The 14,506-nt window shown below is 35.8% G+C and overlaps 1 protein-coding gene across 1 annotated transcript in view; it reads left to right on the top strand.

Annotated features, from left to right (window-relative positions):
- PDGFC (platelet derived growth factor C) overlaps positions 1 to 14,506 on the top strand; it is a 139,143-nt gene that overhangs the window by 96,885 nt on the left and 27,752 nt on the right. The window contains exon 3 of the mRNA XM_069785893.1: positions 4,698 to 4,878. Coding sequence (XP_069641994.1) covers positions 4,698 to 4,878 — 181 coding nt within the window. The remainder of the gene's footprint in view (positions 1 to 4,697; positions 4,879 to 14,506) is intronic.

Here is a 14,506-nt window from a genome sequence, read left to right as displayed (position 1 = left end):
AGATACTACGGATTTGAGTGCCTCTGTCATGCTCCAGTGTTCTGTTTTCCACTCGGATAAACATGTATCTGCCCATCAGAGCATTACTGGAGAGCTGGGTTGATTGGAGGAGGCTTCCAGGATTTATTGCAAGTGAAGGCTGACACGCTTTGAATAAAATGTCTTCAAGCTAAATGTTTGGCTTTACTTTCTTCTATATGTAAATACAGTGTTTATTTCACAAAGAGCAATATGACTACTTACAGATGTGATTTAAAAGTGATCTAAGAGGTGAAGACTATGTAAGGTGTCACCAATACCCTTACAGTTTTGTCTATACAAATACACAGTTAAGTCAAATGATGGAAACCAAAAATTTTTTTCCATAGGAAATTCAAATATTTCAGTAGCAAAAATGAAAATTATTTCAAATGGAGGTGGAAGAGGGAGAGGAAATATTCCTTTAAAATGATGGTGTTAAAATTTTTCTTATAAAAAGATCAAAAGTATATTTTCATGATGATAGTTTTTAGTAATTTCCAATATTTCCAAAATTGAAGCTGTCCAAATATAAAGCATCTAAGTTCTATTCAATAACAGTGTGTCTGGTGAACTGCCAGGAGACCTTGAATGCTTTTGGTCTGCAGCTGAGGTAGGTATTTTGGTGTGCTATGCCAGCACCAGGAAAACCTTAGAATTCCATGTGCTTTAAAACAAGTTGGAACAGAAATATTACAGAGTCCCAGAGGACACTGTCAAAAAAAATATGATAGGGATTGTTATCAAATTCCTATTTCTTCATTTAAAAAAAAAATAAATTGAAATGGGTTCTTATCAAAGGGGGAAGGAAAAATATATTTCACCTTTTACAAGCTTTTTAATGGGCGTGCTAGATTTTTGTCTAGCATGCATCTATATACAGATGGAAAGGTCCAACGTCACTGATATGACAAAGTGTTTTACCCCGTGGGTTTCTGCTTCTTACATTCATTGATATATTTGTGGAATTCCAAAGGCAGAGGGAACCCACAAAAAGGTCACAAAATTGCAAGCCAAGGTAAACAGCCTGTCAGAGTATGTTTAGCAAATGCAGTGTAAACCACAGAAAAAATATAGAAAGGAGAGGAAAACCTATTCCCTTGGAAAATACATTTCCTGGTTGGGAAGGCATTGAAGTTCAGAGTTGCTTACATTGCTTCCTTGCTCTTTTCCAATAAATTGTCTTTGTTCAGGTTGTTAATTCAGTCCACGGTCCCAGGCACCGAGGCTACAGGGAAGAGGAATACCTGACCTGCAACAGGTATAATGGAAGGCATTATGGGCATCACAACTAAAGGCAAAAGCATCTTTCATCCCAGGAAAGGAGATTGGACTACCTCTTTGTCATAAATTTTGCTTAGTAATATTTGAATAATGTATTGAACGTAGATACAGCACCAGGGCATTTCTTTAGTCATTGTCAAAGAGGGTTCTGTTTTCTCCTTTGTACACTGCACAGAAGAGAACGATTCTTTGTTTCATTCAGCATGCATTTTAACATTTTTTACTCCATTGCAGATGGAAAATAGCTTCTCAGTTCTTGGTTATTTATCCTAGTTTTCCTGCATTTCAAGTACAAGCCTGTCTTGATGTGGAAATGGTTTTGGATGGCTATGCTATTGTCCCTGCTGCTCTTTAGCCCTGTGACATGAAGATGCAGAATTATGTAGCACAATCCTGTAAATGCTAAAGCATCTGAAACACTTTGGTTTGTTACTTTTCACAGCAAGTTCAGACTTCAGTCCAGATGTGCAACGCAAGGAATTTTAGTTGCACAGAAGATTTTTTCGACAGGCTCTTGCAGCACATTCAGCCTAGATAACTGACAGGAAAAAAGTTACTGGCTAAAAATGTCATTATGTCCAGGAAACACGTGAGGGACTTTTTTCTGTTGACATAGACAGAATTTCTAAAGATTCCCCTTGCTGATGGTGAAATATCTATATTGTGCAGGGAGCTCCACCTACATCTGTGTTCAGCAGTAAGAAACTGATACTCATTTCTCATGTATTTGCTTATGAAAACAGATTTTTTTGTCTACAGCACCAGACTTGTTTGTTGAACATAAAAGAACAGAAATCCTCTATAGGTCCTGAGGGAGACATTGCAGAGAGGGAGTAATCATTGTAGACTCTGCTGTATGTACTGTACCATGTTGCCATGAGAAGGTTACATTTGATTGGCTTATAAAATAGGTTTTAGTAAATCCCTTAAATAGTGATATTGGTAATTGTGCATGCTGCAGTGCAGTACTAATGAGTGCTATATAATGATTAAAGTGTTTCCAGATTGATCACTTGGAAACAAGTGGATTTCTGATGATCGGAATGGTATTAGGGTGGGAGAAGGGTGGCTGAGAAACCTCTCAATCAAGGTAACACTGATAACACACAGAAAAAACATAATTATTTTGATTACAAATGAGAGCTTGTTTACAAATACTACATACGAAGATCAAGGAGAAAAGAACTGAATATAGAAGAAAAACACTGACAAACAGAATTATTTGGATCTGTCATGTATATCAGAAAGCTGAATTTTATTTGGGTTTTTCAGAATACGTATTTCCCTCTATTTTACCTCTCAACTAATGGAATTAATTAGCATTTATTTTAAGGGTCTAAGATTTAAACTGTGGAATTTGAGTTTCTCTCTTACTTCAGGGGTACCAGGAGACCAAAGGGTGCAATAGAAAGTACTCTGCAAGTTATTTAGAAGCACTAACACCTATACTTTGCCTGACCCCCCAGACATCTTAAGCCTAAGTCAATAAATGTAACGATTAACTTATTCACTCTTTACAAATCAGAAAAGTAGATAAGTATTTAGTAGTCTTAACTAAAAAAATAAAAATGTTACCTTTAGAAACTTCATAAACTGATTTTAAAAAGAAAAAAATAAAATTCACTGCTCAAAATCAATTTGATAAGTGTGTTGAGCCCTGAAGTCTTAGTACAATTAATGTACGCATTGCCTTTGTAATAAGTTGTATACCTGATCATAAAGTAAAAACGCTGGTGGATCAGTTAAAGGAATTAGTTACTGTTTGGCGGGGGGGAAAGATGGTGATAAAGTAATTAGTATCAAGTTCAACAAAGATTTAAAACTGTGGTACATGGCAGTAATGGATTTTGAACACAGTTAATGAGCATATTCATTGCATTCATTTTTAATTAAGTGGAAAAAAATACTGGTCCTTTAAATGGAGATAATAAATGTGCAAGTCAGTCTTGCACAAACATGCAACACAAGAATTTATTGCCTGCTGTCTAACTAGGGAACTGGGAATCATTATAAAGATTAGCTTTACTGAAAAGAAATCCAGAAAAATCTTTAGTAGAAAATGTTTATGTGGTAATAATTTTCATATTAAATATTGCTTGGTATATTTGGTAGAGTGTGTGTGCGTGTTTTGTAAAATATGAGTATTTGCTATCATCAGAGGTAGGACTGTTTATACCCTTGAAAAGGACTCAATGCTATTTACCAATTTAGATTTACTTGAGACTTATTTAGTATATGACTACACATGTAAGAGAACACAAAAATACCAGAAACATTGAAACTTTCTCAGAGGTGTGCTAGAATACAAGTTGTGGTTTAAAAGTAAAACGATGACTCGGAAAACTACATCTGTGAGCTTCCACACGCTTGCCGTGCATTAACCGATGCTTTCTCGCCTTCCCAAACCACTGGGCCATGCTGCTGCTGGGGCTCCAAGGGTTTCAAGCTGCAGCAGGGGAAATGCAGCTGAAATGCTTAGTGTTTATTCTGTCAGTGGGCAGCTGGGGAACTGACATGAAACAGGTTAAAGCACTGAAACCAGATGTACTTTCTAGAGCAGTGGCTTTCAATGTTTTTATGACTTGGGAACCCCCCTAAACATTTCCAGTGGAAGCGAGGACCTTTGTGTGGTGTATTGAAGCTCATTGATGACGATTGACTGGTGTTTCTTAGGTACCTTTCATGGATCTATTTGAAGTTGTTCACAGATCCCCAGCGATACCCAGACCACATGTTAAAAACCAATGAAACTAAATCAAACCTAATATGTTTCATTCGCTCTAAGCTCCCAACCCATATATCTTTTGTCAATATTACCAAAATATCAGGTTCTTCTGACATGCAGTACGTCTAGGTCTTTGCTCAACAAATGTCTCGCTGGGGTATGAATAAACTCAAAATGTGCTTCCAAGTTTCCCTCAGCCACCTTAACCTTCAGGAGCTTATTCACCACTGGCATTACAAGAGAGCAAGTTTTCCATACCAAAAAGCCCCTGAACTTTCACTGGTGACATGCAGTATACTGTTAGTGATATTGCAGTACGAATTACTATGCCACACTTAGGCAATTTCAATCTTTTTTCTCTGACTTTATTCTGCTGTATCCCACGTGTTGTAATTGCTTTCCATAAAGGGAGCAAACAAAACCATACTCATGGGTCTTTTCAAAATGCTAACTCTGCTTTTATTTTTTTAACCTCACTGCATGATTTTATTATGTATTTAAGCCAGTAGCAACTTGGAAGCCAAGTTTAAAATAGCTGGCTTTGGTAGCATACTTTCAGTGTTAAAAAAAAAAAATAATTGCAAACTGCAAAGTCAGTTTATTGATTAAAGGAGGAATTTTTATAGAAATTTTATCAGTAAATAAACATTTGATTTTCTTTTCTGTTCAGGTATGACTTTGTAGAAGTTGAAGAGCCTAGTGATGGCACTGTTTTAGGGCGCTGGTGTGGTTCCAGTAGTGTGCCAAGCAGACAAATCTCCAAAGGAAACCAGATCAGAATAAGATTTGTGTCTGATGAATATTTTCCTTCTGAACCTGGATTCTGCATCCATTATACACTTCTTATGCCAGTAAGTAACATGTTTCAGATTGGAACATTTCACGAAAACAAAATCTTTGAAGTGGTAGCTCAAAAGAATCTTTTAATAGCTTAGGATTAATTACTGTTTATTTCTTAATAATGAGCAATCTGTCTTCCAGAATTGTACATTTTGTTTCTGTTTTTTTAACTGAGTGTTCTTGTGGTTCTTCTTGGATGGCTTTGGACTGGGAAGTTGTGGGCTCGGTTGTTTGTGTGGAAACTTCAATAAAATGTTTGCATTCCTAATACAGTACTGTGAAAAAAAAATTCTAGCTTTGAGAAGAAGAAAAATCAGCATAAGAATCAGTTGTGTGACATTGAAAGAGTATTGGGAAGTTACAAAGACAACTGAAGAAATTAACATTTTTATTAGTCAGCTGCTATTAGACATATAAAGCCGAATGATTATACCCAGTTCAAAACCAGAAAAGTTCTTATGCTTCTGGATATGACAAAGCAGACAATGCATAATACTCATTTTCCACTGCATTTTCCCTGGAAACTGTACTTTAGACTTCTCTCAATTGTTGCTTAATGCTTGTAAATTGCAGGTATTAAACAATAGTAATTGTCTAAAATGTGACTATTTTCACTGTCAACAGATTTCTGTTACCTTTTTTCACCAAATGAAAGGTCTCTGATAGCAAAACAATGTTTATAGATTTTTAAGGATGAGGTAGTGTTCTGAAACATTAGAGTGGAGCAGAACAGGGGTTGAGTTGATCTAGAATAGGTATTCCATATTTAAAGAGAGTAAGGAGTATTTCTGTTAAATTCCTCATAATTCACTTCGTGACTGTCCTAAGTAGTCTTGTGGTCTGTGGTATTTGGTTGGTGGAAAATATCTGCAAGCTCAATAAAAAATTGATCAAAAGAATCCATGTTGTAACCCCACTGAATGCGCTTCACTCAAAATGCATTTGGCTTACTTATTGCTTTTGCCATTTTTGCCTCTTCTCCCCATTTTCAAAACGTCAGCTACTGAGAAGAAGCAAAGAACAATTCCACTTATCTTTTCAACAATTCATAATCTTCTACATAATATATTTAGCATACTGATGATGATGTCAGTGAAGTGTAGTAGTGTGTGTGTGTTTGTGTACATACATATATATATAGATGTTATTTTCTATTGTTTTCCTATAAGTATTTTTAAATATTTAGGCCTAACTAAGAACTATTCCTAAAGTGATTAAAGATTTGATCTGCATATTTGACTCTTTTGTGAGTTAGACCCTTTTGTTAGTGGAATAGTATGACTTGATAATGATGAATTTTGAAATTAAATAAAATGTCAATCAGTCTCCAAACCAACTTGAAATATGGCCAGGTTTAAACTCTCATACACCCAAAGGCAGAATGTAGTAAGTATGTTTGCTTTTAGAAAATGGTAAAAGAAAATCCCTAAATAGATGTATTTGTGGGCTGATGCCAAATTTTGTTGTTGCAGCTCTAGTATTACATCCTACCTGCTACATATCTATCTGACTTATGTATGATCCAATTTCTGTTGAATGGATTAGACAAAGGCACCTAAAAATACCAGAGTATATGTATAATTATCTTTATGCCGTGCTGTACAAATGGACAGAATTTATTCCTTGATGTTTGATGGGGAAAACTTGTTATAACATTTAAATTATCAACACTTGCAAAACAATTCTTTAATCTTCAAAATATTTACATCACTTATTCAATAGACAAAAACAGAGGTGACGTCGTAGGACGCATTTTTAGTTCCCTGTTTTTCTCCATTAACAAAGCTTATATAGCATATGAAGTATACATACAAACTGTTTTAGAAACCAAGCATGTTCTCTCTCACATATGTAACAAGCAAGAGCAGCCCCCTTCACATCATAGGAATTCAGAACTAGCCCCAAAATGCACAGTATAACAACTGCTTATTGTTTTGTGAGGATTAGTTTCCAAATCTCTCTTTAAAAGGGCTGTGATCTTTTTCATCAAAAATTATGTCTTAATAAGCCATGCAAAACACAATTTCACATTTCAGGCTGCAGATTGTAAATGAAATCTGTATTGCTGAGTTTCAGGATTAGACCTGCTTCTTGTACCTAGAGCAATTGAAAACTGATGCCCCAAAAAAGTGTTTTTCTTTAAAACTATAATGCTATCTTATCCAACATTTCAAGAGAAGCTAAAATTTACAGCCCCCCTCCCCTCCCACCTCCCTGCAAAAAAGGTGTCAGCTATAGGAGTGAGTGTAAATTTTAAATGATTCTTGCAAAAGCATTACTGTTTCACTTAGTTATTCACTTCAACAAATTGGTCCTAAACAGTTAATTTATTTTTTTGCCCTCATTTTTTGACAAGAGGGGGAGGGGGAGATGCCTGGTAGACTAGCAATGAGAGATTGTTTGGGGAGAAATGAAGCAAAACTGAAATAAAACAGTGCAAGCTTGTTTCTGTATTTGGAGGCCACACACAGAGAGGGGCACTGGACACATTTTCAGCTCTTTTAAAGAGCAAGAGAAATGGCTTTGTTTACATCTGTTTTAATTTATCGTATCTATATACTTTTACTTTGTATATTATATTTCAAACCAATGTTTCACATGATGAATAAGTAGGGGAAGAATGGCTATTGATCTGATTGCTTTAGTCACTCAAAAGGACTCACAGCAGTTCCAATGTCGATAGACAGAACATCATTTTCTAGAAAGGTTTACCATGGGATTGTAAGGCGCCGCATAAAAGCAGTGCACTTACTGTATACAAGCAGAATGCTCTCCAAGAAAAACATGAAGCTTTTCTTCAGATTCTAGCTAATTACAGTTTAATAATTTGCATTTCTTCCATTTTAAATTGTGTACCCTGGGTACATCTACAACTTTCTATAATTCTGGTCTAACTCCACTTTCCTTTCCACTGTTCTATAGCTGCAAGTTAATTTTGTCTGGAATACCATAAAGTGGAAGGAAGTGTTGAAAAAGCTTATTCTTACTAAGAAAATGTAGTTTGTGTTATTTCAAAATTATTATGCTACTTTCAGCACAGCTGTTATTCTTAGTCACTCTTTTCATGGTCTGCCCTGTCACTTAGTCTGTGCTTACTGGTGAGCTGCTTTATTCACTAGGAGCTGCTTAGTGGTTGTTCTGCTTTTTGACTGTTCAGCTATGCATTTATTAGAAGTCATGTTTTTGGCAGCACTATACCACCTAAACCCTCCTAGAACTTTATTGCAAAAACAATCCATGTTTCATTTCTTTTCCCCTTCTTCTTACTTGCCCACAGTTACAGCTCTAATCCATATAGTAGCCACATGCAATTGAAGGAAACTTTATAAACTCTTATAATGTATGTTTGGGCTTCAGTCTTCCTAGTGACTTGTTTGGTTTAAATTATGTCAGTTACAAGTTTGGCAGAGAAAACTTGATGTAATAAAGTCCATTGTTACTTGGGGGAGCGGGTGAATGGGATACTTGATGCCTGAGGTGCCATTAAGGAATGCATGACTGATTGCCAAAGTAGTTATTAATTATTCAGGGCACTCAGAACAAAGCAGCTCCAGTTAAAGTTGAAGCTGGGGGTGACTATATTCTCCTTCTTTTTTGGCATATGGTAGCGTGTCATTTGTCATCAAAGATCATGCCAAAGATCTTTGCAAAGAACAGACTTAACACTCTTCTATGCAAGTGAAGATGAAGAGGAAAATCCAAGAAGCTGCTTAAAGACTGACCTAGCCTAAAAGTGGCTTGGCAGGTGTTTTGTGATTTTGGTGCAGTACCTGTATGGCTACCTGGATTTCAATCCAAGATATTTTTTTTATTTTTGACGTGGAGAAGCTGTTACTAGTGCTCTTGCTATTAACAGTAATGAAAATTAAATTTAATACTGTGCAGATAATCTGTTTAGGGCTATCTAATAATTGTTCTTTTACTGCATCTTAATTGTCTAAGCTTTGCTCTTTTAGGGTTGAGTATGTTAATTTTGTTTGTGGAACCTTTTTAATTAAGCTTGTTTAATGAAAAAGGCAAATAAAATTTAAATGCTAATAGAAAAAGTGCATACCAATAGAACAGAGAAAGGAAAGCTCTCACCTAGCATTCCCTCCTTTTCAAAAGCCCACAGATTTCACAGATACCAGGTGTGTATCTCGTATGTCAATACCAAAGCCTAAGAGAGGCTTAACTTTGGCTGCAATAACCAAAAATCCACCCGGAAACATCATAAAGGACATTACTGATCTCCCAAACAAAGGTTTTTCTACACTCTCTTAAGAAATAATCAAAAGATTTTGGAAATAACACGTTTTCAGGGTTGTTTAAGCCAAGGTGGTATGAAGCAGCAGGAGAGCATACGAGTGTTATTTAGTGCTTTGCGATGCTACATGAAGTGAAAAAGGGCTGTGAAAATCCTTCATGTGATGGGAAGGACTCTTAAACAAAACCTCTGTGTTCAGAGCTTCCACTGATTAGGTATAATGAAACCTAAGCTGAGATAAATCAACAAACTCCTAAAGATGCTTCAGCGTGCAAATTCAATCATTCAGATTTTTTTGTGTGGCAAAAATTCATTGTAAATCAGATTTGGACTAATTCTTTCCTTGGAGATTTCATTTTGCATTAAATTTGTGCTTGAGAACTAAAGAGAAATTCCTTTTAAATTTCTTAGGTGAGACATTAAAGATTACCCCAAAATACATAGATAGGAGTGACATGCTTCAGGTTAATAAAAAAAAGTACAAAACTGAGGATGGCTATTATCCATGGCACTACAATGAGAGAGGAAAAAAACCCTTTGAAGCAGAAAGAACCTATGAAGGATATCAAATCATAACATCTTGTTTTCCTGTAACCACATCTCATTCTGTCACAGGTCATCATGAAAAATTAAAAAAACTGTGTATGTGAAGCAGACTTGCAGAGAGATGGGGTTAGAAATAAATCTAGCAACATTGTTGTAGCAAAATTGTGGGCCTGCCCAAAAGTCCACGGAAATGTGTTCTTGACCTGTACAACCTGAGATGTCAGTGTGGATTTTCTGAGACGCTAAAAGGAAGAGAGACATTTTGAATGAAATTGGGTGTCATTTAGTTCTTAAAAGGAATGAATGTGCTTACATGATAGCAAGTTTTGTACTCTGAAGGACTACGTTCCTTTACCTGTGGCCAAAATTTGAATGTAGTTTCTCATGTAGTATATGTAGGCTATACCATTTCTTTTGTATTTTTCTGTGATGTTAGTTTTACAGGAAAAAGTAATTTTGTTTTCTTGGACAGACTTTTTTTACAAATTCACGTATATTTGACTAAGATTTAATTCATTGAATTTGGAAGTTTATTGTATATCCCACCCAGTTTCACTGTGGCAAAAGATATAAAAAATCAGCTGGTTTTCTTATTTCTAAATAAGTAACAATAATTTCAAAATTAAATGCAATTACATTACCACACCTTAAATGTCATGCTTTGTTTTTTTCTATTCAACATCTTCAGTAGAGTTTCTTCCTGAAAATTTCAGGGGTGTTCAGCAAGTAACATAACTGATTCTGGTTATGGAGCATTCACATAAGTCTTCAAATTGTATTCTTGAAAGACAATATTGAGGGGAAGTCAAAACAAATGAGGTGGAGAAGAGCTTCTGAAAACTGGTCTCCTTTTAGTCATCGATAGCATTATGTACAAGTTAGATCACTCTGGCAATATGTTTCAAGTAGAAATCAATGCCATAAGCAAGAGATGGGGTACTGCAACTGTCAAGAAAAACCAGGCAGCCTTTTTTGCTCCTTTCCCCAAATTATGTCTTTGATCCCATATTAACCCTCTCCTCCCACATGAAAGCAAATAGTAGAATGATTCAGTGCAAACAATGTTTAGCCTCTTTAAATGCCCTAAAAAGTGAAAAAGTTTAGAAAACGTATCAGAAGAGTATTTCAAATACATGAGACAAAATCTTTTCTTTAATTCCTGTAAGTTACCAAAGGCTTTTATTAGGTTTCCATTTAGTAATAAATATTTATATTGTCAGGACTCTTTTTTATTATTATTATTTGGAAACTTTATTAATGTGTCTCGTAGCCTTATATATGCATATTTATGTAATTTGAAAATGCGTATTACTTTTACATGATCTATCATTTATTGTAGTGTTCTGCAACAGATCTTTCATATGTAAGTTTTAATGTTGTGTGCTCTGTTGTTTTCAAAAAGTCTACAAGAGAAGTTAAAAGATAGAAAGAAGACTGGTTTTGTCTTGTCTTGAACAATTTCAAAAGTCTCCTGGAATGTCATGACTCTGGGAATGCTCTGGATGGTGTATGTGGGATCTTATGTAACATTATTTCTGTTTGGGAACAATCTGAAAGAACTGTATTTTGCCAACTGATGAGGAAATAGAGAAAAAAAATCTGTACAAATCCAGGAAAGACAGTAATGTGGAAAATCCAATCTGCATTAGTGATGCAAGGAAGAGAATACGTGGCACATGGGGAAGATGGACTGGGGTGAATTAACCAGCCTTGTGGATTACCACAGCAGTTACCTTTGGTGTTCCTTTTGTCATTCAGTTTGACTTAAGAGACATTGAAGTTTACACCTGCTGATAAGCAGGGTACACATTACTAATGAAAATAACTTTCAACCATTACATTTTAATATTGTAGTCCTGAGTATATTCTGGGAGTCCTCATTATGGGAGTGTATCCTTATAGGAAAACACAGTTAAATACTGAAGCTCAAGATTTAAAAATAAGTAAATGTCTTTTATTGCATTTTGACATCAGAGTTTGAAGGACATTTCAGATTGTGAGTTTTTTACTTAATGATATGGCTACCATTATACTAACTGATAAACTTTTTTTGAAGTAGTGTTTGAGTCTTTTGGTTGGGGTTTTTTTTTCATTAAGTTTAGTCAAGAAGGACTGATTGAGGTCTAATCAGAGCAATTACACAGAAGAAATTAACAAAAGAATAATACTGCCACTCTGTATCAACTATAAATATTAGCCTAAAATATTTTATTCTCTATTTGCACCAACTTTCCTTTAACTGATCTTCAAAGAGATTATCTCTTCCTTATCAAAATCTCACTTCTAAAACAGTTTTTTACAAATGAATGAGGATCAGATCAAGGTGGTTAGTCTTTATCAGTCAGTAGTAATACATTAAAGCATTTAATATGTGTCATGTATATTGGCATTTCAATTTGAAAATTATTCAGCAGAGTTAGCAGTAATGTCAAGTTTCTAAGCCTTTCCAATTGCCTTCTCAGTTTCCCAAATATCAGGCTGCCTTAAATCAAACCAAAGATTATCTAGCCCAGGAGCCCGCAACCAGTGGTGGTCATAAATGGATAGCAGGGAGCACTATGAGGAGGTCAAGCAGATGTGATTCTTCTGTATCTTCTGATACCCCTCCTGTACTCCCCACTTACTAGCTATTTTTTTGCAGAATAGGGGGATTCCCTGAGCCTGTGTGCTTTGTCTATTTAGTAAGCTGTGGCAGACATTCCTTGCAAATAATTGTCCATGTACCCCTTGAACCAAAGTAAACTTCATGCCTTCACAACATCCTTTGCTAAAATCAGATTGTATAGGCACCTCCTAGAATAAAAACTTCAAACAACTGCTTTACTTGAGAGGGATATGTATGTATATAAAAATGTGTCACACTTAAACTGTAAACTCACTCATCCCATGTAATTGGAGCTGTTGGATGCTACCTCAACGTAAATGTTCCACAATGATATCCAAATGTTCTTTTAGTCTTTTAAAATTATTCTGTAGTCATGGTTCAAATTTATTTGTTCAATCTTATTGATCATATCTATTTTAAAGAGTGCAGTGTCTCAGTTATTTGTGTGTGATTTTTTTTTTTTATTTAATAGTTTACTAAATGTTATATAAGCTACTTTTCACATAATATGTTTGGTTTAAAAAACAAGACAAAGCCACCCCTGCTACCCAAAAACCAACCAACCAAAACAAACAAACAAACAAAAAAACCCAACACAACCTTCCTGTTCTCCCAGGTCCCTTTAGCTCTGCTGGTTTAGGGGTTTTTTTGGCTACCTTTATCTTTATTTTTTATGTTTTAAGTATTTTGTAATTGTCTAGTTGACTATCCCTTTTCCAATTTCCAGGATCAACATGTTATTCACAGCTTTTTGAGAAAGCACGCTGATGGCTTCTCTACAAATTCCAAAGCAAAGTGACTCTATCCCATTCTCAAAGTAATCCCCTGTGTAACTGGCACAGTCCTAGATTTTTTGTGCATTCAAATACTGAGACGTTGTGTCTGACATGCTTGCTAGTGGAAAAAAAGGTAAGCAAATGTACATTTGATACTAGGTTTCAGGCAGCACCATAATTTTCATTTATGCTATTTTAGCTGCATTCGTGTCATGTCCCTATCCATTATTAATATCTTAGTCATGCCACAGTCCTATCCATTGCCTCACCCCACCAAAACAGGCAGTAACTAATCAGACTTGTGTGTACTGTGCTAATCTTTCTTACTGTAATTCTGGTAGGAAAAAATGAAAACAGGAACGAAAGGAAAGAATTTGGGACAGAACAGTTACTCAGTGCAACTTCTCTTTTTTTTTTATACATGGTCCAGATCTGAAAGGCTCTTAGGAACAGCAGAATTGCGTGGAAGAAATGTAATTATGTGAGCAGCTCTAGACATTTGAGATCGAATCAGCTGTGGAGTAGCTTCTGTAGATGACTGACTGCACAGTCTAACTCCACAGACTGGTGGAAGCACCTCTTTAAATTTAGGAGAAAAATTCTTGACAGAGTAATAACACTGTATAGTAGCTTCAGGGTAAGAGTTTGCTTGTGGAAAGATTAATGTGGGGTATTGGTAGTGGTGTTAAGAGAAATCCTTTTGTTTCTGAAAAGGGATGGATAATAAGCAGTACAGGAATACCAAATTTTGCACCTGTCTTGTCTTAGCAATACCTGGCCTCTAGTGTTACAGATGGGGATTATGAGCTGTCGTTTGTTAACTTCTTGTAAGTACTCAAAACTTTTTTAATGATGATGATGAAAGGTTTGACTGAAGAAGCCAGGATTTTTGTTGAAAAGGTTTCAGTTTTGTTTTCATGGGAACGTCTAGATAATCACAGAGCAGTTGCATCTGTTCTATCAGTTTTCTCTGACTAGGGTGGTGGAGAAGGAATTCAGGAAGGTTGCTTCCATGTATGCTCCTCACAGATGGTGTATGTTGTTGAAGAACTGTAATTGTTTAAAAAACAAAATGAAACAAGCAAAACCTTGCATGTGAAAATGGAGAGCAATTTGTCTGGCTAAAGACATTTCCAGAGGCAGAATGCTCAGGCTGCTTGAGTATTCATTTCACTCTGCTCTTGAGCTAGGCAATAAATTGTAGGAAGAAAAATAGTAAGAATCATTTATGAGGAGAAATAAAATGCTGGGCTGCAAATTGAAGGGAGTGATTTAGTACATGGAAGACCAGGTTCAAAGGCACTTGAAAAGTGGAGGTGTGAAAGCAGATGGCACAGCCTTTGGAAGAAATTTTGCACGTAATCCTACAGACAGTGTGAAGTTGGTGGTTCCTAATATCCCTTCCCTTTCAGCTGCAAGAGGACTCCTTGGGGGAACTCCATAATAACTCTACCCTGACACCACAT

This window comes from Haliaeetus albicilla, chromosome 1 (genome assembly GCF_947461875.1).
Source record: "Haliaeetus albicilla chromosome 1, bHalAlb1.1, whole genome shotgun sequence".
Classification (NCBI taxonomy): domain Eukaryota; kingdom Metazoa; phylum Chordata; class Aves; order Accipitriformes; family Accipitridae; genus Haliaeetus; species Haliaeetus albicilla.
The sequence above is the reverse complement of the archived record's forward strand: the minus strand, read 5'-3'. Positions and strand labels throughout refer to the sequence as shown.